Source organism: Trichechus manatus, unplaced genomic scaffold (genome assembly GCF_000243295.1).
Source record: "Trichechus manatus latirostris isolate Lorelei unplaced genomic scaffold, TriManLat1.0 scaffold00034, whole genome shotgun sequence".
In the NCBI taxonomy this organism is placed as follows: Eukaryota; Metazoa; Chordata; class Mammalia; order Sirenia; family Trichechidae; genus Trichechus; species Trichechus manatus.
Genome location: NW_004443970.1, coordinates 14,304,264 through 14,327,619, shown reverse-complemented (window position 1 = coordinate 14,327,619; position 23,356 = coordinate 14,304,264). Strand labels below are relative to the sequence as shown.

Genomic DNA, 23,356 nt, shown 5'->3' with positions numbered 1-23,356 from the left:
AAAAAAAAAAAAAAAAAAAAACGAAACAGAGCTTGGATTCACCTTCAAACCTTTTTGATCCAGATGTCCATGCTCTTTCTGCTCTTTTATGCTGTCTATAGTGTAATGTAATTCCTTGGGTAGTGCAAATACATTGTGCTCAACTACTAACCTAAAGGTTGACAGTTCGAACCCGTCTAGGAACCAGAGAAGAAAGGCCTGATGAGCTGCTTCTGTAAAGATTACAGCCAAGAAAAACCTATGGAGAAGTTTTACTCTGTAGAACAAGGGGTTGCCATGAGTGGGAATCTACACCACAGCAACAGGTTTGGTTTTGCTTTTTTATAGCTTAATGTGTTGAATATAGTGTGGGAGCCCTGGTGGCGAAGTGGTTAAGAGCTATGGCTGCTAACCAAAAGGTCGGTTCAAATCCACCAGCCACTCCTTGGAAACCCTATGGGGCAGTTCTACACTGTCCTATAGGGTTGCTATAGTCGGAATCGACTCAATGGCAATAGGGAATGGGACAGAAGAACAAGCAAATCAGTCTTAGAAGAAATATAATCAGAATGCACTTTAGAAGTGAGGATGGTGAGACTTTGGCTCACTCATTTTCAACACACCATCAGGAAAGACCAATCACTAGAAAAGGACATCATGTTTGGTAAATTAGAGGGTCAGCAAAAATCAGGGAAACGCTCCATGAGATGGAAGGATACATAGCCACAACAATGGATTCCAATGTATCGGCAATCGTGAAGATGTATAGGACTGGACAACATTTTGTTCTGCTTCACATAAGGTCGCCATGAGTCAGAGATGGCAACTAACAATAACATAGCTTAATACATTTCCCAAAAGTGTGTTCTGAAGGATGTTATTAAAAGGCAAACATTGCTTAAAATCAGTTGCTATTGAGTCCGACTCATGGCAACCCTATTTGTGCAGAGTAGAACTGTGATTCACAGGGTTTTCAAGGCTGTGATCTTTTGGAAGCAGATTGCCAAAACTCTTTCCCAAGGCACCTCTAGGTGTATTTGAACCTCAAACCTATTGGTTAGTAGACGAGTGCTTAACCATCTGTGCAACCCAGGAACTCTGAAACATTCTTACGGTTAAACAAAAGCAGACCAATTTCTTTACAACAGACTTCTCAATGCTTTTAATATGCCCATGCATATTTTGGAGTCTGGTTGCCACAGTGTTTAAGAGCTTGGCTGCTAACCAGAAGGTTGGCAGTTTGAATCCACCAGCCAGTCCTTGCAAACCCTATGGGGCAGCTCTACTCTGTCCTGTAGGGTCGCTATGAGTAGGAATCAACAGCAACATGTTTAAGAGTGACTTACAAAACAGTGATTCCAAAGTGACTTGACCATAAAAGCCTTCCCCTCAAACATCACTTGACCTTCATATTCTACTGAAATAACTTTAGAAAGTGCTTCTCCAGCCGTGCTCTTCAACAGGAAAGTATAAAGGTTTCACTTGTTATTTCATAGTCTCCTGCACTGCCTGATATTCTATGAACTTATATTAATTTTGGAAATAAAAATAGTAACATCTATATGAATCTTAAAAATACTATGTATATTCCCATTATAATATGTTTATAAATACATGAAAATAAATATGTACTAAACAAAGTTCCATATCTCTTACAACTATCATGTAAAAGCAAAAAAGCGTATTTTTATGAACTGATGATTATTAAAATAATAATCAACCAAAAAAACAGAGTTTTATTAGGCCAGCATGTAGAATGTGTGCTATATATACGGTATGGTTTATGTTATATGGTATATATGGCATATATTAACTAGTTAGTCCTCATAACAACTCCCTGAAATAAATATTATTATCTTCATGTGGCAGATGAGAAACTTGGGACACAGGTAGGTTAATTTATTTCTCCAAAGTCCTACTAGTGACTTATTAAAGCAAAGATGTGTCAGAATTTGGTACCAACTGGTTTTCTAATAAATTCCATCTGGCCTTATGACTCTCATTTGACTCTATGTTGCAAAGGAGTCCTGATGTCTTTGGAGGGCTTCTGTAGCCTTGTAAAGACTAACAAGGGCTTCTACTATGTTATCATCCTTTCCTTAATTTTCTACTCCCATAGTCTCCTATCTTTTGTGTTTCTGTTATCGGTAAATCTGCCAAAAGTATATAGTTAATAGTACAAAAATGTTTGAAGGAGAAAACTATAGACTTTGATTTAGCAATATAAAAGTAATATTGATTTAGAGTCATTTGTTTCACTCCCTTATCGCTCATTCATAGCCATTTGTTGAATAGCTAACAAATACTGCTATAGGGGATATAAGCATGAGTTAGAAATGCTTCCTTCCTGAAAGATGTTTGGAAATTAGTGGAGAAGGCAGATGTTTGAGCACAAGAAGCTGGGTTTGTTCCACCAGTGGCAGAGGATTTGTGCTGATCCATATACAACCTCCAATCAGGTCCTCCTTGCTATCAGAGACACATGCACATCTATATGATGACTAGCCCAGGTGAATCTGTGAATTTAGGACTGGATTACAGCTTAGCTACTTCCCCAGGTGATAAAAGTACCTGTAATGAGCTTGCTTTTTGTCAAAGCTTTAACTATGCATGCTTAGGGAAATTCATGCAAAATTTAATGTAGAGCTAAAAGAAAATCAAGCTAAAATAGAGACCACTGTCACTATTACAAGGATCCCTGTTGGCACAGTGGTTATAGAGATTGACTGCTAACTGAAAGGTCGGCAGTTTGAAACCACCAGCAGCTCAGTGGGAGAAAGATGTGGTAGTCTGTCTCGGAAATCCTATAGGGTGGCTGTGAGTCAGAATTGACTCGATGGCAGTGGGTTTGGTTTTGGGTGGCTATTACAAAAAAAAGAAAAAAATGGTGGTGGTGGGGGTAAACATGGCCTAGACACTTAGACTAGATTTTGAAAAGAATTGACGATTACATTATTAAAAATAAAAATAGCAAAAACCTATATAGATCTTTAAAGAAAACAAAAATCTTCACATCTGGACCAATAAGCAACATCACGATAAATGGAAAAAAGATTGAAGTTACCAAGGATTTCATTTTACTTGGATTCACAATCAACACCCATGGAAAAAATGGTCAAGAAATCAAAAGACATATTGCATTGGGCAAATCTGGCTGCAGAAGACTTCTTTAAAGTGTTAAAGAGCAAAGATGTCACCCTGAAGACTAAGGTGCACCTGACCCAAGCCATGGTGTTTTCAATCGCCTCGTATGCATGTGAAAGCTGAACAAAGAATAAGGAAAACCGAAGAAGAATGGATGGCTTTGAATTGCAGTGTTGGTGAAGAATATTGAATATACCATGGACTGCCAAAAGAACAGACAAATCTGTTTTGGAAGAAGTACAGCCAGAATGCTCCTTAGAAGCAAGTATGGAGAGACTATGTTTCACATACTTTGGGCATGTTATCAGGAGAGACCAGTCCCTGGAGAAGGACATCATGCTTGGTAAAGTAGAGGGTCAGCGAAAAAGAGGAAGACCCTCAAGGACATGGATTGACACCATGGCTGCAACAATGGGCTCAAGCATAACAATGATTGTGAGGATGGCGTGGGACCAGGCAATCCTTTGTTCTGTTGTACACAGGGTTGCTGTGAGTTGGAACTGACTTGAGGGCACCTAACAACAACAACAGCAACAACAATATAGATCTTATCTTGGGCCAGGCACCGTATGTGCTTTGCATATTTTAACTCACTTTATGCTCAAAATAACTCTATGAGATCAATACTATTATGATCTCCTTTTTACTGATGAGGAAACTGAGGCACAGAAAGGATAAGCAGCACACCCAGGATTACAAAGCCTGTAAGTACTGGAGCGCTGGTTCAAACTCAGGCAATCACACTCCAGAGTCCACGCTCTTGACCACCACCAGCCTATCCTGCCTCTGTGATGCCATTCTACCAAGTACGGACTGAATGACCCCTCTCTGCTGGCTAGTGCACTTGATGTTGTGCATATGTTGGCTCATTATTCAAGAGGGCTGTTAGGTTGGTTTTATTCCCACTTGTTGAAGAAGGAAAACTAAAACCAAATAACCAGCTATCAGCTGAGTCTGGATGAAAACTCAAGACTACTTGACCACAACAATGTGTTCTTTTCATGATGGAAATATTTTTGGAGAGTTTGTGAAGAACTCAAATTTGTTATGTCTTATTTACTTTTATTCAAGACTGTAGCCTAGAGTCTGGTACATAGGAGGTGCTCAGAATAGGTGTTTTCTACCCAAAATTGCATTGATATGTATCAAAGTCAGCTTCATCTTCTTCTCATTTATTATTCAGGAAAGAGTTCTAGTCATGAAAAAGGAAAATTATGTGGATCATCCCTATGGCCAGATTTTATTAAGTAATTTTAAAAGAAAAGAAAAAAAATGTAAGAGGAATTTATATGATTTCTTGCTAACGAGCCATTTAATGGAATCTTTGCTCTAACCTTAAATGCTCCGTGTAACTCTTAAAGCTTACTGTTTCTATCACTTCTTTCCTTTTAATCTGTTTCCAAATTAAATAATTCTTACCTAGGTTTTCGCATGAATAGCGCTCAGTAAGATGTAAGCAAGTTGCAGCATAGCAAGAAAATTACTGAAGCTGAGAAGTGAGGGAAGCTGAGAATTGCCAAGAAGCAGCAAACGTCCGCTCTGAGCTCTCCTTCCGCTCCCTGCACTTTCTCATATATCACACACCCAGTCCAATATTGCCTTTCAGAGGAAATAAAGCAAAACACATCCATAGCGTGAAATGGTTTGCTCCTGAGTCGTAAAACTACTGCTCCTCATAGAAAGTGCAGAATATGACATTCTCCTTTCCATAAGCAAGACTCTTAAGCAAATTCCTTTCAGTGTACTTGAATCTTGCTGCATTTGTGAAGATACAGTATAAACACAACTTTCAGGAATCCATCTGTTCCTTGAAGAGTGATCTGAGACTATTTTCTCAAGCATTTTTACAATAACACATAAACCCGTATTTGCAAATGTTTTGTCAGATGTCCTTCCCTGAGCAATTTCATATTGATTTATATCACACACTGAGGCCATAGGACTGAGAAAATAAAATTTAAAGCACTGGCCTCCCCCAACTCATCACACAACTGGAGTACACAATTCCTGGCTGATTTGATTCCAAGTCTTTTGTGGTCGCACCTCCATCCTCTGAGCTGCTATAGCTGCTTTTGCATACTTAGAGGATAGAATTAGGCAGATTCTCTCTAATCCCCACCCCTCTAATTTTTCTTGCTTTCTCACTTGCTCACCAATTCTACTTTTCTCTTTGAATATGTCTGGTGAGAATAATCTTGCAGTAAGTTGCCCAAAGAAGTGCTTACTTTATCAGAGTGGAGGTAAGTCTTCCTTTAAATGATGACCACAAATCTCAAATCAGCACTCAGCACTGCAATCTTATCACATTTGCCTAGGAAATCACTTCCTCAGGCTCTAAAAAGACTATCGTGTACCTTCTCCTCTCCTTAAACATCCATTACTCCCCAACCCACAAATGTGTTTCACCATCCACAGATAATGACTCCACTACTTATTAACTGAGAAGAAGAAAGCGATCAGACACAGTCTCTCAACTTCCCGTTATGAATATGCCAACCGATCTACAGCTATGCCCAAACTCTCTGCCTTCCCTCAGATATAATACAGGGAAAGAGGATACCTACCGCCACTAAGCCCAACACCTCTACAAAAGAAGGGACCTTCACAGTTTTGTCCCTCTGGTGTCCCTAGCACCTAGAATAGCACCTAGTAGAACAACACATGATGAATGAATCAATGATTACCTATGAATGTGAAAGATCCCACCTGTCCTAAATGAGAAGGCTATTTCTAGGATGCTATTCCAAATAATCCAAGAATCTGGACTATATGAATAAGAATGTGGCATCAGGATTGGAGGAAGAATCATTAACAACCTGCAATATGCAGATGACACAGCCTTGTTTGTCAGAAATGAAGGTGACTTGAAGCACTTACTGATCAAGGTCAAAGGTTATAGTTTTCAGTATGAATTACACCTAAACATGAAGAAAATAAAAATCTTCACAATTGGATCAATAAACAACATCATCATAAATGGAGGAAAAAAAACTGACATTGTCAATGATTTCATTTTACTTGGATCAATAATCAACATCCACGGAAGCAGTAATCAAAAAAATCAAACAATGTATTTCATTGGGTGAATCTTCTGCAAAAGTTCTCTTTAAAGTTTTAAAAGGTAAAACTGTCACTTTTTTGACTAAGGTGCACCTAACCCAAGCCATGGTCTTTTCAATTGTCTTATATGCTTGCAAAAGCTGGACAATGAAAAAGAAAAACAGAAGAAGAATTGATGAATTCCAATGGTGGTGTTGGTGAAGAATATTGAATATACTGTGGTCTGCCAGAAGAATGAACAAATCAGAGTTAGAAGAGATAAAACCAGAAGGTTCTTTAGAAGTGAGGATAGCGAGAGTTTGGCTTGCTTTCCATGGACACATCATCAGAAAAGACTAATTGCTAGAAAAGGACACCATGTTCGGTAAAGGGGAGGTTCAGGAAAAATGAGGAAAACCCTCTACGAGATGAATTGACACAATGACCACAATGATGGACTCAAACATGCAAAAGATCATGAAGATGGCATAGGCCGGACAATGTTTTGTTTTGTGTATATAAGCTTGCCAAGAGTCAGAGCTGATTGATGGCAACTAACAACAACAACATTTCAAATCCATAGCACTTTAGTCACATCATTTCTAGATAACCATATATAAAATATATGATGTATAAATAACAGATGATGTCCGCCCTTGTCTCATTTCCTCAGTCTTCATCTTACCTGGGTTCTTACACTATATCTAACAATAAATGGCCACATATATAAACCAAAAAGAAAATCAAACCCACTGCCATCAAATTGATTCCAACTCTTAGCGACCTTATGGGAAAGAGTAGAACTGCCTCGTAGGGTTTCCAAGGAGCAGCTGGTGGAGTCCAGCTGCCAACCTTTTGGATAGCAGCTGAACACTTAACCACTGTGCCACCAGGCTCCACATATAGAGCACATTTATAGAGCCAGGTGCTGTGATTTCATCTCTATTTGTCCTCACAAAAATGATCAACTTACATATAATAAAACTGAGGCTGAAAGAGGGTATGTAAGTTGCCCAGAGTTAACTCTTAAGAAGATAGAACTGGAATCATGTCTGTCTGATGTGAAAGTCCATGTTCTCTCCATTCAGCCATGCTTCCAGTTTGCCCTGGGTTCTTCCTGTAGGTCCAAGCCCACCTGAGTTACTGAGTCAATTCTGTGAGGAAACAGGACTGCACTTCCCATGCAGTCAGCAAGACCCAGAGATGTCATGCTGCCAAATGATTTTTTCCTTATTATGTTAGGCATGAAGTTTGGGTGGTCATGGAAACTGGAAGAAAGACAACCACTCCCCCAATGGAAACTTTTTATCCAATCTCCTTTCTTGGAGGACTGGATCTTGCTTTTTGGGTCCCCAGCCATGAAGTTTAATCCCATGAGGAAAGGTAAGATTTTTTTAACGTCACAACCAGGGAGAGGTCTTGGTTTTATGGTATCTGGAACTTACATAATTTTGGGGAGTGAAGTCCTTAAGTAAAGATTACAAAATTACATATACAAAATTTGGTATGGAAGTTAATATTTATTCAGAATAAGAACAGAAAGGGGCCCATGCTCATGAGGGGTTCTGTAGCTTAAGCTTCATTTGCTTCAAGGTAATTCTGCTTCAGGATAAATGGAAAAAATTGAAGTTGTCAAGGATTTCATTTTACTTTGATCCACAATCAACGACCATTGAAGCAGCAGTCACGAAATCAAACGACATACTGCACTGGGCAAATCTGCTGTAAAAGACGTCTTTAAAGTGTTACAATGCAAAGGTGTCACTTTGAGGACTAAGGTGCGCCTGACCCAAGCCAAGGTATTTTCAATCACCTCATATGCATGTGAAAGCTGCACAATGAATCGGGAAGACCAGAGAAGAATTGATGCCTTTGAATTACGGTGTTGGAGAAGGATATTTACTATATCATGGACTTCCCGAAGAATAAACAAATCTGTTTTGGAAGAAGTACAGCCAGAACGCTCCTTAGAAGTGAGGATGGCTAGACTTCATCTCACGTACTTTGGACATGTTATCAGAAGTGACCAGACCCTGGAGAAAGACATCATGCTTGGTAGAGGGTCAGTGAAAAAGAGGAAGACCCTCAATGAGATGGACTGACACAGTGGCTACAACAATGGGCTCAAACATAGCAACGGTTGTCAGGATGGAGCAGGACCTGGCAGCGTTTCATTCTGTTGTACCTAGGATCGCTGTGAGTCAGAACAAACTTAACGGCACCTAACAACAACAATTCTGCTTCTGACCATGATCTAGACCTATCTGGGGGGTAAGAACAAGATGGTTGGAAACCTGTGCTCTGGAGAAAGACAGCTTGGATTTGAACCCCCTTTGACCACATCTAGGTGTATGTTCTTGGGCAAGTGACTGAAACTTACTGAGCCTATACTTTCTCATTTGCTAAATCTTCAGTTATTACTGGTTCATTAAAAAGTGTGGCCAACATGAATAATACATATAAAGTGCTGACCATAATGCCTGGCATATGCTCAGTAAAGTGCTCTTTAAGGTGTTTTTGGTATCATTAGCATCTGATGCTTACAAGCTCCAGGACCTCCCTACTGAGGCCTCTCACTCTCTATGCTCATTAAATACTTGCCTAAAAGCCTGAGCACCAGACATTTGGAATTTTGACTCTGTGTCTTCACCAGATGCCCTGACAATGGGATCTGTGCCCTATCCTTCTACTGAACCAAATCTTGGTTCCCTACCTCACCTAGTCTGTGTCATCACGTTTTGGCATACCTCATCAATTTTGTCAGGAGCCCTGTTTCTGCCTGTGCATTGGAAAATCTCCTCTTCTTCCTGGACATAAGCCAATAAAGCTACAAAACAGCAATATGGTGAAAAAAATGTTCATGATATACCCTTAAGTAAATAAAGAGCCTGAATTCCCTCACCTGAATTATGGCTAATAATATTGTACTCTTAAAGGTTTCACAAACATTGGTTACGATAAATACATAAAATGCTTTGCTCCTCATCTAGAACATAATTTATCACTCTATCATAGATGATGTAATTTTTGAGGTACCTATGCTAACTGAAAAGGTTGGTGGTTTGAACTCACCAGCTGCTCTGTACCCACCAGCTGCTCCGTGGGAGAAAGATGTGGCAGTCTGCTTCTGTAAAGATTTACAGGCTTGGAAACCCTATGGGGGCAATACTACTCTGTCCTATAGGGTTGCTGTGAGTTGCAATCTACTTGACGTCAATGAGTTTTGGGTTTTTGGTATTTTTGAAGCAATATGTGGGGGAAAAGGAGGTACTCAATGGAAACAAAAACAAAACATGATTTTCCTTTTTGTGAAATTTGCCCTTTCACCCCCACTGTTACATACTCTCCAGAGGCAGGTACTCAGGAATATTATTTACTGACTTATAAAGCTTATTAGAAGACCCTGGGTGGTGCAAATGGTTAACACGCTTAGCTGGCAAGCCTAAGGTTGGAGGTTTGAGCATATCAGAGGTTCCTCAGAAGAAGGGCATGGTGATCTACTTCCAAAAATCAGCCATTGAAAACTCTATGGAGCACAGTTCTACTCTGACACACATGGGCTCGCCATGAGTTGGAAACGACTTGATGATAACTGGTGTTTGTTTTTTAAGTCTTATTAAGACAATTCACATTGTTCTTAAAGATGCAATTAAGGGTAGGGTTATACCCTAGGCTCTTGAAACAACTTGGTCAGGAGAAGTGAAGACTAGAAGTTCAAACCTAGCTTAAGGAAGAGGGGTGAATTTTCAACCCATGAAGATGCTAGAAGATCAGTGATGGATAGTACAGGAAATTGTCCAAAGATCTGACAAAAGGTAATGAATCAATGTCTTGGCAGTTGTCTGGGACAGGGCAAAGAGTTATCTGGGAGGAGACCCCCACACAGAGATTGAAGCAGGCAGGTATGGTGTGGAAACTGATATCAACACCTTGGAAAGAAATCAAGGGACTGTGTAGAGACTTCCTATCCTAATCCTTCAGTGGCTTCCCATTAAACAAATAACAAAACCAAAAGTCCTTGCAGTGCCCTTGCATGATGCGACCTTGGTTATCCCTCCATTTCTCCTCCCTCTAGCCTATCTTGCTCAGTTTGCTCCAGCTACACTAGTCTTCTTGTGACCCCTGGAGAAACAGAACCTATTCCTAGCTCAAGACTGTTGTACTTGGCAGTCACTCTGCCTAGAATCCTCTTGATCCAGACTCTACTAAGTCTCACACACTCATTTCTTGAAAGTATTTGCAGAAAAGTGAGTCCTTCAGGGGGAAAGTGTTGACACATTGCAAGGTTGGCAATCAGTGTCACAAAACAATATGTGTATTAATTGTTAAATGAGAATCTTATTTGTTCCATAAACCTTCATCTAAAGCACAATAAAAAATAAATAAATAAATAAATAAGAAGAATGAGTCCTTCAGAAAGGCCTTCCCTGATCATCCCATGATAAGTAGCACCGCCTGTTTCTATGTCCTTAACATCTTTAGATCATTGTGCTTGTCTCTACCTAAAATCAGATTATATATTCCTTCATCTGTTTATCTTTTTCTCTTGCTCCCCCAATAGTATATAAATTCCACAAGGACAAGGGCTGTGTTCACTGTTGTCTCCACAGTGCTTGGGACAATGTGCGGAGAATAGTAGAGGCACACATTTAGTGAACGAATGAGTGAATTCTACTGTAACTATTCTGTCTCCTGTACATTTCTGTAGCATTTATAGTCTGTATCTGAAAGTTTAGCAGATCAGCTTGGCAAGAACAGAAGTTTTCTCTGTTTTGTTTACTATTGCATCTCCAGTGTCTAGAATGGCAGCTGGCCTGTGGCAGAGACTCAGTAAAATGTTTTTCCCATGAAAAAGAAAAGTCTCTGTACTTTAATTTCAAAAATGGAGATGACTGATTATTCTTTGATTATAATAACAAGTAATCACCAGAACCACTTTTAAATCCAAGCCAATCAATCAATGACAACTTCACATTAGTACCATGCTTTAACAAGTTAAAAATAAATACATAAATTGCTGTAGAGTCTATTCCAAATCATAGTGAACAATGCTTTAGAAAGAATAAAACCCTACATAATATCAGCAGTGACTATATCCTGCAAGCACAGCTCTCACTTGGTAGTGAGGAATGAATTCTGCTTTCTGATTTGGATAGAGTGGTGGTGGCCTCTTCTCTTTGAATGGAAAGATGATATTGTCTGGCTACAATGGCAAAACATACAAATTATTTATTATGTCTTAGACAAGATTCTAAGCACATACAAATACTAACTCATATCAATCTACACAAACAGGAGAGGGAGGTGTTAGAGTCATTCCCATTTAGCAGATAAGGGAAATGAGGTACAGGAAAGTCGGGGTTCTTACCCATGATCATATAGCTGCTATGTGTTAGAACTGGAAGTCAGTTATTGTTAAATCCAATTATTATAGCTTCAGAGTTTGTGCTCTTAGCATCTGTACTCTATGGTCTCCCTGTAAGAATGAAAACTATGGTACAGTTTAAGCACAATGTTTGTCTTGATGATGAGTCTCTTAACCTGTTCAAATAGTTTTCAAAGAACTGCCTCCAAGACCCGGATGATGGGGGAGAATTTCAGACAGCAGGATCAGGATAGTGCTCTTTGAGATGGTAGCATTGGAGGATATAGTGAGGAAGGGGAAGGATTTGGCTTCCTACTTTTAATAATCAGGGCAGTTAGCGATTAGTATAACTGCTGTTGTTATTTGTAGATGTATCTATAGGGTATTGAATCTGGGCCTTCCAGAAATTCATCCACAGAGCCACTGAGCAGCTTTCAGTTGGTATGACTGTCTATTATTAAGCTTATTCTCTTATCATAAGAGAAATCGTAGAGATGAAAAACATCACACTTTATTGCTAAGTCTCTTGGCCCAGGGATGATTTTTAGTACCACCCATCTCTAAGGATAAAGTTATACCAGAGAGCAACTTCACCATCACCTACATCTTAGAATTTGTGGACTTTGGAGTGATTTGTCCATTTGCAGAACAACTTGGAAGAGCTGCATTTTGCATAAGTATTTTATGGAACTTAGGCTACATGTGAAGTTTATTTTCTGAGTATAATTAATTAGATTGTTTTAATTAAGAGCCTTAGGAAACAGCTCTGTCAAGACCAAGTCATTTGGCAAGTCATTTCATCTCTCTGGAACTCAGTTTCCTCATCTATGAAATGATTGACTGGGAATTGGTCATTTTTTAAGGTCCTTTCATTCTAAGAAGCTTTGATAAGTCAGAGTTTCAATCATACAAATTATAGATGTATCTTTCCTTCTTTTTTTTTTTTTTCTTTTCCTCATGTGTTTTGGGTTTTTATCCTAGCTGTGCCATGTCTCTACATGGGCCTAGAAAAAAAAATTAATCTTAAAAACGAGGTAGTTTTAAAAACCCCGAGAGTATGGTCCCTGGATACCCTTCTAACTCAGTACTGAAGTCACTCCTGAGGTCTACCCTTCAGCCAAAGATTAGACAGGTCCATAAAACAAACAATAACACACGTAGCTCAACCATATATACAAGACTAAATGGGCACACCAGCCCAGGGGCAAGGATGAGATGGCAGGAGGGGACAGGAAAGCTGGATGAATGGAATGGGGAACCCAAGGTTGAGAAGAGTGTTGACACATTGCAGGGTTGGCAACCAATGTCACAAAACCATGTGTATTAATTATTTAATGAAAAACTCATTTGTTCTGTAATTTTCATCTAAAGTGCAATAAAAAATGCAACAACAAAAAAATAGCAGATAGTTTTGATTTTTATAGGCATATTCTGTGGAAAAATTGTATATGAGATGTGGTTTTTATTTATCTGTGTATGTTTGATTCTATTTTTCAATATCGGTCTTCCATAGTTACAGTGAAAAGAATCTAGATTACTGTCACTATGAAGATATTAGGACATATCCAGATAGGACATATCCAGATTCCTTTGCTTATTCCCTTGTGACCTTGAGTCAGGTATTTATCCCTCTGAACCTCCAGTTTATTCATCTGAAAAATGGAGATAACACCCACAGTCCTGTATGGCTGATGGGATAATTCCAGGGGATGGCATGTGTAATATGCCTATCATGCTGATTGTCTATAGTAGGTTGCCAACTAAGGTAAGCTTTCTTTCCTCCTTTCTACTCCGTTTCCCATACTGGAACCATATGTGCTCTTTCTGGTTTTATGCCTGCTGACAAAGGCTAGAATATGTGTTCGCTGTTTCTGGCCATCTTGTTCAAGCTTTAAAATCTCACTGAGGCTTCCTTTATGTTCTAGATCAATGCTGGAAGCTCTTACTCCAAAATCTTACTTGAATATGAATCATCTTATTACTTTTGCTTTTCCTGGGATCCAATCATCTCACTCCATACATCTCAGACGCTTTCATAAATAAAGTTCTTGTATGCAAAGCTTCATCTCTTCACAATAGCATCTTAAACTGAATTTCCTGCCTTCTCAAAAACCACCATCCTTTCTCTGTCCCATCTATTTCCAGCAGTCCCACCTGTCACCAAAGACAAATCAGAGAAACATGGTGCTTAATCTGAGTGTGAACACCTACATCTATTTTCTTTCCATTCCTACCCCAAAACCAACTAAAGATCATGCTTGATTCCTCTAGAACTTAATTTAGATTCATTTGTATTTGAATATTTTGCCGAATATATAGCACAGGGACTTTATAACATACTTTATGTTGTCTTTAGAGTAGTACAATATGAAAATTATGCGTATTAAACAATGGTAGTTATTGAGAGTTCCTCACATATAGCATGTGTTCCAAAAACGTTTGTGGAAAAAGGTAATGGATAATTGACCTAACGCATTCTCCCTGTCACCAAATTATTGGCCATTGCCATTATGTCGTCATGTCTGAGAAAATAAGATTTTAGAATAGGACATGGGGTCTGATGGACTGAGTTTGAATACCAACTTCAGTACTTACTGGCTGATTGATCTTGATCCAAGTTACCTAGGCTCTTTAGGTCTCAGTTTTCTCATAGAAAACTAAGTACATAACTCATAGAACTGTTACGAAGATTAAATAAGATATTTATTATACAATACTGCATTTAGCAACGGCCTGGTTTATGAGTAATTCCAATAAAACAAGATGATAAAATTATTTATGACTATTCCATTTTATGGATAAAAAAAATAAGGATTATAGATAGAGGTTAAGAAATTGTCCAAAAGTACATGACTAATAAGAGGTGAAGCTGTGATTAGAACCCAAGCGATATAACTTCAGATCCTCTGAGTGTAATCTTTGTGCATACTACTTCCTCTTCTGCCCTAGTTCCTCTTAAGCATTACTATTCTGGAAATGGAGCCCTGGTGGTGCAGTGGTTAAGAGCTTGTCTGATAATCAAAAGGTTGGCAGTTTGAATCCACCAGCTTTCCTTGGAAACCCTATGGGGCAGTTCTACTCTGTGCCATTGGGTCACCGTAAGTCAGCATTGACACGACAGCAATGGGTTTATTTGTTTGTTTGTTTGTTTTTTAGTCTTGAAATAAAACCAAAACCAAACTTGCTGCTGTCGAGTCGATTCTACTCATAGCAGCCCCACAGGACAGAGTAGAACTGCCCCATAGGGTTTCCAAGGAGTGAAGTAGATTTGAACTGCTGACCTTTTGGTTAGCAGCTGAACTCTTAACCACTATGCCACCAGGGTTTCTTCTTGAAATAAATATTAATTATAAGAGAGCCTAAAGAATGTCGAATGATAAAGGTATTCCCTTTATTCCATTCCTAGAAGATGTGACAAGATAACATACTTAAGTTTTCTAGTATCATTATATTTTCATTTTTCTTAAACATTACAGTTTAGAGAGATTATTCTAATATTCCCAATACACATCAGTATTGCCTCCTCATTGCATTTGGGGAAGGGGAATGCTGGGAGAATTTTAAAAAGACTCTGCTTTATGAATTTTAATTAAGCTGTTTGTCATAGAAATAATAGCCTCCTTCCAGTCACTTCCACTTGTTGGCCCTCATTAAACATCATGATATAGACACACAATCAGTTGTTTTCCAGTTGCTCTAATTTATTCACATAGCTGACATGTTCATGCCTCTTCAAATGCACAGGAAAATTAAGAATGAAGGTTGCAAAAATCCATTTCAGTGCAGATGGCAATATTTTGTTTAGAACTCTTGAGGAAGCTTGTATTACAGTATTACAGATATATGTGAAATAAAGTGAGCTGGATAAAAACAAAAAAAACTAATGCTTATTATAAAAAGGATTTAGATTATCAGTTGACTTCTTTTTGCCTTTTTATGGAAAACAATTACCAATATAAATGATTTTTTTTTTTCAAATCACTTGTGTTGATGTGTTTTTTGTCTTTTGCTAAGGTTGGTAGTAGGGAGAAGGATGGTTCTTAATTCAGTAATGACTTGAGTATGATTTAATACATATTTGGATGAAAAGTAGATATTTTCACAGCCTAGTGTTGCATATAGAGATAATGAAATAGCTTCCCATTAAAAATTTGATTCAATTTCTCCCTGGAATGCATTAATAGAAAACCACTTTCTTTTTTTATAGCTGGATAAGAGGCAATTTGCTCTTGTGAGATTTTAGGAGTATTCCAAACCAGCATAACGTTGACACTTCCTAAACTCTTCACTAAGTAGAGAGAGACTCTGAATTTAAAACACTGGCCACTGACATTGTGCATTATCCTCAAAACTTGCTCAGGTTAACACTATTATTTGCATGCTGATTCAGTAATAAGAATATTTTTCTTACAAAGGAAACTTCTCAAAGTTTTGCTGAATTACAAAAACAAAAACAAAAACTGAAGTTCTAACTATTACTAAATTATAACATCATGTGCTTATTTCTTATTGGAATCTCATGTAAGTTTTCAGATGCTATTACAAGGATGCCTAAAATAGCAGCCCCAAATGTCAAATTCTAGAGCTACAGGAAAGGACATTTCTCTAGTCTCTTGAAATACAATGAAACTCCCCCTGAGGTATGGCGAATTATCCCACTGTGGAAGAGGAGCAAAGATTTGTCTACCAGCTGCACTGCATATCCATTCCAAAGTAGGCCACTGGTACCTATTTCATTAGAAAGAATACGTGTTATGTAAATTATCAAATTTTAATTACCTGATAAACTCAGAATTTTTGAAATGGAACGTTCCATGGAGGTCATCTAGTCCAAATTTCTCATTTTAGACAACCAAGGGTTAAAGAGGTAAAGTGACTTATCCAAGGTTAGAAAGCCATAGAGTGGCAGAGAAGAAAAAGAATCCATACTCCTACTGTCATTACACCTGCTAACTCTAACTCTTAACTTTTAGATTATAACTATACGACATGGATCTATGGGTAGTATCATGTGCTCGTGCAAATCGCACATAGACTGGAGCAGAATGACCCAGGATATACAGGACCCATTCCCAGTCTTTTACGAAGAACAGGAGTCCAAAGTACTCAAAGATAAGCAAATAGAAATATTTCAGACTTTAATATTACCAGTTTATTTTGAATTACATTTATTCTATACATATTAAAATCAAGATAATAACTACATTAGGCAAACACAGTATTTTATATCCCCTGACAACATGCATATTGCATATATAATAATACAAAAAGAAAAACTACGTTCTGAGTGATGACCACACTATAAAACAATTATAAGGTTAGATGAAATGGTTTGAGAGTTTAGGGAAAAACATCAAAATTATCCTTATAGGGCTTTAACCTAGGTTCAAATTTTTCTACTAAAACAAACTTTTTTTAATTCAATTTAATGTTGTGTAGACAATGGGGAAGGTGAAAGAAATTATTGACCCCAACTTTGATATACAAAATGGGGGGGAGTGGATAACCACCTATATGAAAATAAATCTGAATGAAATGAGCATCGATGTTTTTGCTTTTTTTAAAGAGAGTTTCAGAGAATCTATAAAAATACTATTTTGATATTAGATGTTATTTATCCTTTTTATTAATTACAATTATGCAGCAACTTTAGAGTGTACACATTCTGATCTATAAACAATATACAGTGGGATATAACATAGTTTATTTATTTGTTTTATATCTCCAGTGAGCAAAGTACCAGCCAACTTAAATCTTGTTTTGAAGCTTTTCTGACTCTAAGACTCACTCTGGAGATGTCTTATACAAACTTCAACATGGAAAACACTGTTGCCTTTTATCTTTATTACCTTTTACATATTAAATGTAATTCTCCTTAATGTGGTTATAAACATTTTACCATTTAAAGATACTTTCTAAAAACTGGAAATCTGATATAGATTCATATTAAAGTTTATGAGAGTACATTTTCTCCACACTATTTCTACAATGTTGGCCTGGAAAACACTGATATTTTAAAATATGAGGAAGAAGCTGTTCACAAAAATGAAAATCAGTACAGTTTTGAATGTAAGTAATAAGAAAAATGAAAAAATACTTTCAGGAAAGTTAGCAGCCCTTAGAAGAAGGAACTTGTGTTTTCATTTGTGAGAGTGAATGTTTGAGCTCCTGAAACAAACAACACCAATACTAGAGTAGGCTGCAACACAAAATCCGGAGTAAAAGCCCTCAACACAAGAGTTTAGAGAATGACCACACGTTATCCATGAAATAAGGGAAAACAAGTCCTTCAACAGAGCTAGGAATTCCGACACTATTCCATATAATTGCAGGTCCCAGAGAAAATAAAAACCAGTGTATTAAAATGGGAGGTCCCCATCGCATTTGCTAAGTAAAATAACACACAATGAACAGAGAAGCCAAACCAAGTTATTGGTTTCACGACAACGCACAAGATAAAGTCAATTTTAAAGTGAAGTCATCACTTGCAGAATTTAGAGCTAATCCTCCTCTTAGAATTACAAATGTTTCCATCCCAGACTGCAAAATGCATTCTCAAAACTTATTTTAACATTACTTTCACAAACCCTGCTTTCTGCCTTATCCCACTCCCCGCAATGAGTTCCAAATGCAGGTTTCTGATAACCTACATCAGAGTGACACACTTAATTTTAATTTGATGTTTGCTACTTGTAATTGCAATTGTACTTGTGTCACACATGGAAACCATTCTCTGGAGTACTAGATTGGCTGGATATAGATACATTTATAACGCATTTGCATTTCTACTCAAGTTTAAAATGTGAAGCAAGAAGAATATCAAAGCATAACTACCTGGAATATCATCTCAGGATGCTTTTAAAAATTGCTCTGACAGCTTTAGAGAAACATGGAGTGGCTGTATGCAAACATACTCTCAAGAGAATAAGTAAGCAAATAAATGATCTAAATTTATTCAGATGCTTAAAGAAAAATGTAATACAAGAAAAGATACAGGCAAGTGCACACCTGAGTTTTAAAATAAATGAGTTCTCGTTAAGGAAAGCAGGAGAATGAGCCTCTGATAAATGTAAACAGCAACACTTGAAAAACAATTGGCTATTTGGAATGTATGTTAAAGTCCATCATATGCATGTGAGTTGGACACTTTCTTCCCTTTAGGCTCTCTGCTGTTTTACAAAATAGGTAATATTATAAATGCTTCTCAAAAGGACCTTATAAAAAGCTTATCATTCTTAGGCGCCAATCTTAAAATTATAAAAACGTGTGTCCATTGCCATTCAATGGATGCATTTGCATAGCAAGAAACAGGTGCACCTCGAAACATATTCAAGTAAAAATTGCTGAGATAATAAAAGGGCATATTAGCTAAAGTAATCTAACATCAAGATTGATTGAATCTATCAATGTAAGCACACATATCCATGATAAAGCCTTAGTCTCCACAGGTTTGGTTCGAATATTTTAAGTGTTTCTCATAGTTTTAATATCCTTTTGCTGTGAAATCATTACTGCAACTTACAGAAAGTTTATTTTATTTATCTTTCATACCCTGAAATGCCTGCCTCTCTTTAAGTCCGTCTCAGAGCGGCGTTTCTCTGATTCTCATTTCAGGTGCCTCTTACATTTGCTTAACAAATTTTATTGCAAAACAAGAAAATTTTTAGAAGTCACTGAAGAGCACTCCCTTACCTTCTAAACCTGCTTCAATCAGCCCAAACTGTTCCAATAATTTAACAAAAAGCACAATGACGATCAGAACTGCTATCATTTCAAGCCCTTCCAAGTTCATGGTCAGCTAGGTCATGGTCCAACCACAGCCACTGAGAAGTGTTCCTCTGCCTGGCTGTCTTTGTAAAGCCATTAAACTACATTAACAAGGCTACTGCTGGAGAAGGGGAGGAGGAGAGCTTGAGCGGGGAGAGAGAGAGAGAGAGAGAGAGAGAAGGAGAGGAGATGGAGAGGCAGAGAGAAAGGGCGTGAGAGAGAGAAATGCATTCATCCTGTCTACTGTAGCAGAGGCCAGAGTGGCAGCCAGAGAAAGTCGGGCCTGTCAAATTTTTCGGCATCCTCCTTATCACTTTTAGAGCGACAGCCACGCATGCAGGAACGCGCACATCACCCGAAGGCCCAGGAAGTCACCCAGGAGCGTCCCGAGGAAACATGATGCGCGGCCAGTGATGGCTCCGAGGCCCGGGGGACGACGCGCCGCGCAGCGCTGCTGCCAGTGGCTTTGTTGGGGGCTGGTCAGTTGCCTTGGAAACGGAAACTAACCAAGGGCTGGACTCCTGCTGCAGACAGGGACCAGAGCACCTCAGCTTGAAATGACGAGAAATCCCCGAACATGCCTAGAGGCAGAGTGACAGCATGGATTCAGCTGCTCCAGAAACACCGTTTACTCGGAAGGAAAAACAAACTGTATTTTGTCCAAACTAGTTGAGTGCCGAGAGAAATGAGGTTTAAGGGATTCCTGAATATCGACTTTCTTCTTTTCAATTACTTGCCTTATTCTAGGGCTCGGTCTAGAGCTTTGTGAACTAATAATCTGGTTTGAGTAGTATCTAGCATACTGTTTCAAAGCATAGGTATATGCTTTGAAACATATACTAATACATATTCTTAATACTTGCATAATATATTAGAGTTTACCGGCTACCTGATTATGCTCATTATCATTCGAGACATCAAAATAAATGTTTGTTTTTTTTTTATGTGCACCTCCTATGCTTGTTTTGTTTTTGTTGTTTTTAATTGCTTTAAGTAAATTTTGTACCATGAAAAGTTTGAGAAGAAAAAAATAATCAGAAACAAAACTTGCCTGGAGTTTTCTCGTCTATCTTGCAAAAACCACTCTAGTTTTTCTCTTTCTCCATAGCACTGCCCAAATAGATCAGACTCAAATTAAAATATACAATTATAGAAAACAAGAGCTAGAAAGCATCTCAGAAAGTCAATTCAAGTTTCCTATTTCATAGGTAAGCAAACTGAGGCAAAGGCAGGCATTTCTTACCTTTGATTGGCTTTTGAGGTCAATATACTGAAAGGGTTTAGAGTAAGGACTTTGGAGCCAGACTTCCTGAATTCTTCTCCAGGATCTGTCACTTACCAGCTGTGTGACCTTGGGTAAGTTACTTAACATCTCTGTGCTTTAATTATTTCTCATCTCTTAAAAGGGGATTGGAATCTACTCAGCGTTAACTAACAACAATAATAGCTTATCTTACTGTTGAAGGAATTCTTGAGTAAAACTTTTAGAACAAAGTGAGTTCTCAATCTCTACTAGCTCGACTTTTTATCAGTATCTCTGTGCTCTATGCCGTATTATGCAGAGTTGTGAGAGTAATTACTCTGAAATGTAGACTTGATCTTATCATTGCCCTAATCAAAAATCATCCATGACTCCCTATTTACCTACTGAAGTAAGTTCAAGTTCCTTTAAACAGCAACCTGGTCTCCCCAAGATCTGGTACCGGCCTGTGGATTCCATCGTTATCGGTCCTACCTCAGTCCACATGTTCTACCTGACATTTACTTCCTTCCTCAAACCGCATTCTGAGCTTCCCCATCTCCAGGCCTTTGTTCAATCCATTCTATTTGGAAAAACTTTTCCACACCCTCTCTGCCTGTCAAGGTCCTAAGGCCTTCTATGAAACTTCTCCAGCTGGAATGGGATAAAATCTCTCCCTTTTTTTGCGACCTGTTATGCATTATATTATATCCACTTGTGTATACATCTTTGTGCTAAAGGGTAAGGGACTAACGGATATGCTTCTAGAGGGCAGAAATCATGCCTTTCTTATTTTTGTTGTTATATTTTGCTGCTGTCCAGTCGGACCCCACTAGTGGTGATGCCCATATACATGGGAATAAAACACTGCCTGGTCCTGCATCATTCCCATAATCGATTGAAGATCTCATTGTTGTAATCCACAGGGTTTTCACTGGCTGATTTTGGAAGTAGATCACCAGGTCTTTCTTCCTAGTCTATCTTAGTCTGGAAGCTCTGCTCAAACCTGTTCATCATCATAGCAACACTCAAGCCTCCACTGGCAGATGGGTGGTGGCTGTGCATGAGGTGCATTGGCCGGGAATTGAACCCTGGTCTCCCATATGGAAGGTGAGACTTCTACCTCTGAACCACCATTGCCCCCATTCTTTACCTTTATATCCCCTATAATGCTCACATGGAGGGCACTTTGTACTTTTTAGATGTACAGTATAGATATTTTATTAGATAATAATTGTTATTGTTGTACGTCATGGGGTTGATTCCAACTCACAGCAACCCTATATGACAGAGTAGAACTGCCCCATAGGGTTTTCTTGGCTGTAATGTTTATGGGAGCAGATCACCAGGTCTTTTCTCTTGTGGAGCCACTGGTGAGTTTGAACCACCAACTGAGCATTTAATGGTTAAGCTGCTGAGCACTTAACCATTGGGCCACCAGAGGTGCTTTTAGATAATAATAAAAAACCAGTCGATTCCAACTCATAGCAACTCTGTAGGACAGAGTAGAACTTTCCCATAGGGTTTCCAAGGAGTGGCTGGTGGATTCGAACTGTCGACCTTTTGGTTAGCAGCTGAGCTCTTAACCACGGCACCACCGGGACTCCTTAAATAATAATATTCACCATTAATTAGGCAATTGCCACATGCCAGATGCTTTATACACATTATTTTTCACTCTCAGCCATTATGAAAGTAGTTATAATTTTCCAAGATTTATAGAGGAAACACTAAGACTCAGAGAGTTTAAGTGGCATTCCCAAGATCATACCACTAAGGAGTAATGGGACTCAGATTCAAACTCTGATTTGTTCACCTCAAAGCCTATGATTTCCTCCCATTAATCCACATGGCTTTAAATGAGTTAAAAACCCAAACACTGGCACAAGTACTTATCAGCACAAGAATAAAGTTTTCTGTTTTTGTTTTTTTTAACCAAAAATTATCCTCTCAAACTGTTTTGTGACATTCTAATTAATCCATTAACCCCAGTAACTTTGGAACACAAAATATTTCCAAACTTGTAGTTAATTGAATTCATAGATCTTCCTTCCCAGTCACTCACAAGATTATTATAACTCAACTTTGTGTCACCTCTGGTCTCCAAAGGGTATTTTTCTATGTTTTTCTGCCACAGCCAGAGCAGTAAAGCCGTCAGTGAATGTCAACGAGCAGGTCCTTCTCGTTTACAGTTGATGTTGATGTTGGGCGGAGAAGTGAGTGTGGCCATGGATCTAGTGCAAAGTGCCAGGGTGTAAGCCTTTCCACTTGGCCTGGACGTTACAATGACAGGTTCCCTTGGAGACGTGTAGTTCTTCTCATGCCTGCTGGTTTTCCATTCAGTCTGTTTACTTCATAAGCTCAGGCCTTTGCCCTTGTTGTTCCCTCTGTTATTATCCCCAGATATCCCTACGAATAAGTGACTTTAGAGTCCCTAACCAAAAACCAAACCAAACTCATTGCTGTCAGGTTGATTCCAACTCATAATGATGCTATAGGACAGAGAAGGACTGCCCCATAGGGTTTCCAAGGATCAGCTGGTGGATTTGAACTACCAACTTTTTGGTTAGCAGCCATAGCTCTTAACCACTACGCCACCAGGGTTTCCAAAGTCCCTGGGTGGGGTAAATGGTTAACATATATGGCTGCTAACCGAAATGTTGAAGGTGTGAGTCCACCCAGAGACACCTTGGAAGAAAGGGCTGGTGATCTACTTCCAAAAAATCAGAGATTGAAAACCCTATGGAGCACAGTTCTACTTTGACACACATGGGGTCGCCATGAGTTGGAGTGCTGAAGTTGACTTGAGAGCAACTGTTCTT

The 23,356-nt window shown here is 38.5% G+C and overlaps 1 protein-coding gene across 2 annotated transcripts in view; it reads right to left on the bottom strand.

The window, feature by feature from the left end:
• The window catches only part of KCNIP4 (potassium voltage-gated channel interacting protein 4), a 1,128,609-nt gene that overhangs the window by 625,671 nt on the left and 479,582 nt on the right, over window positions 1-23,356 (bottom strand). Inside the window, exon 1 of one of the 2 annotated variants that reach the window (XM_004375142.2) lies at window positions 19,220-19,440. The exons of the other annotated variant lie outside the window; for it this stretch is intronic. Coding sequence (XP_004375199.1) covers window positions 19,220-19,319 — 100 coding nt within the window. The 5' untranslated portion in view covers window positions 19,320-19,440. Of the gene's footprint in view, window positions 1-19,219; window positions 19,441-23,356 lie in introns of those variants that run through there. 2 annotated transcript variants of the gene reach the window in all.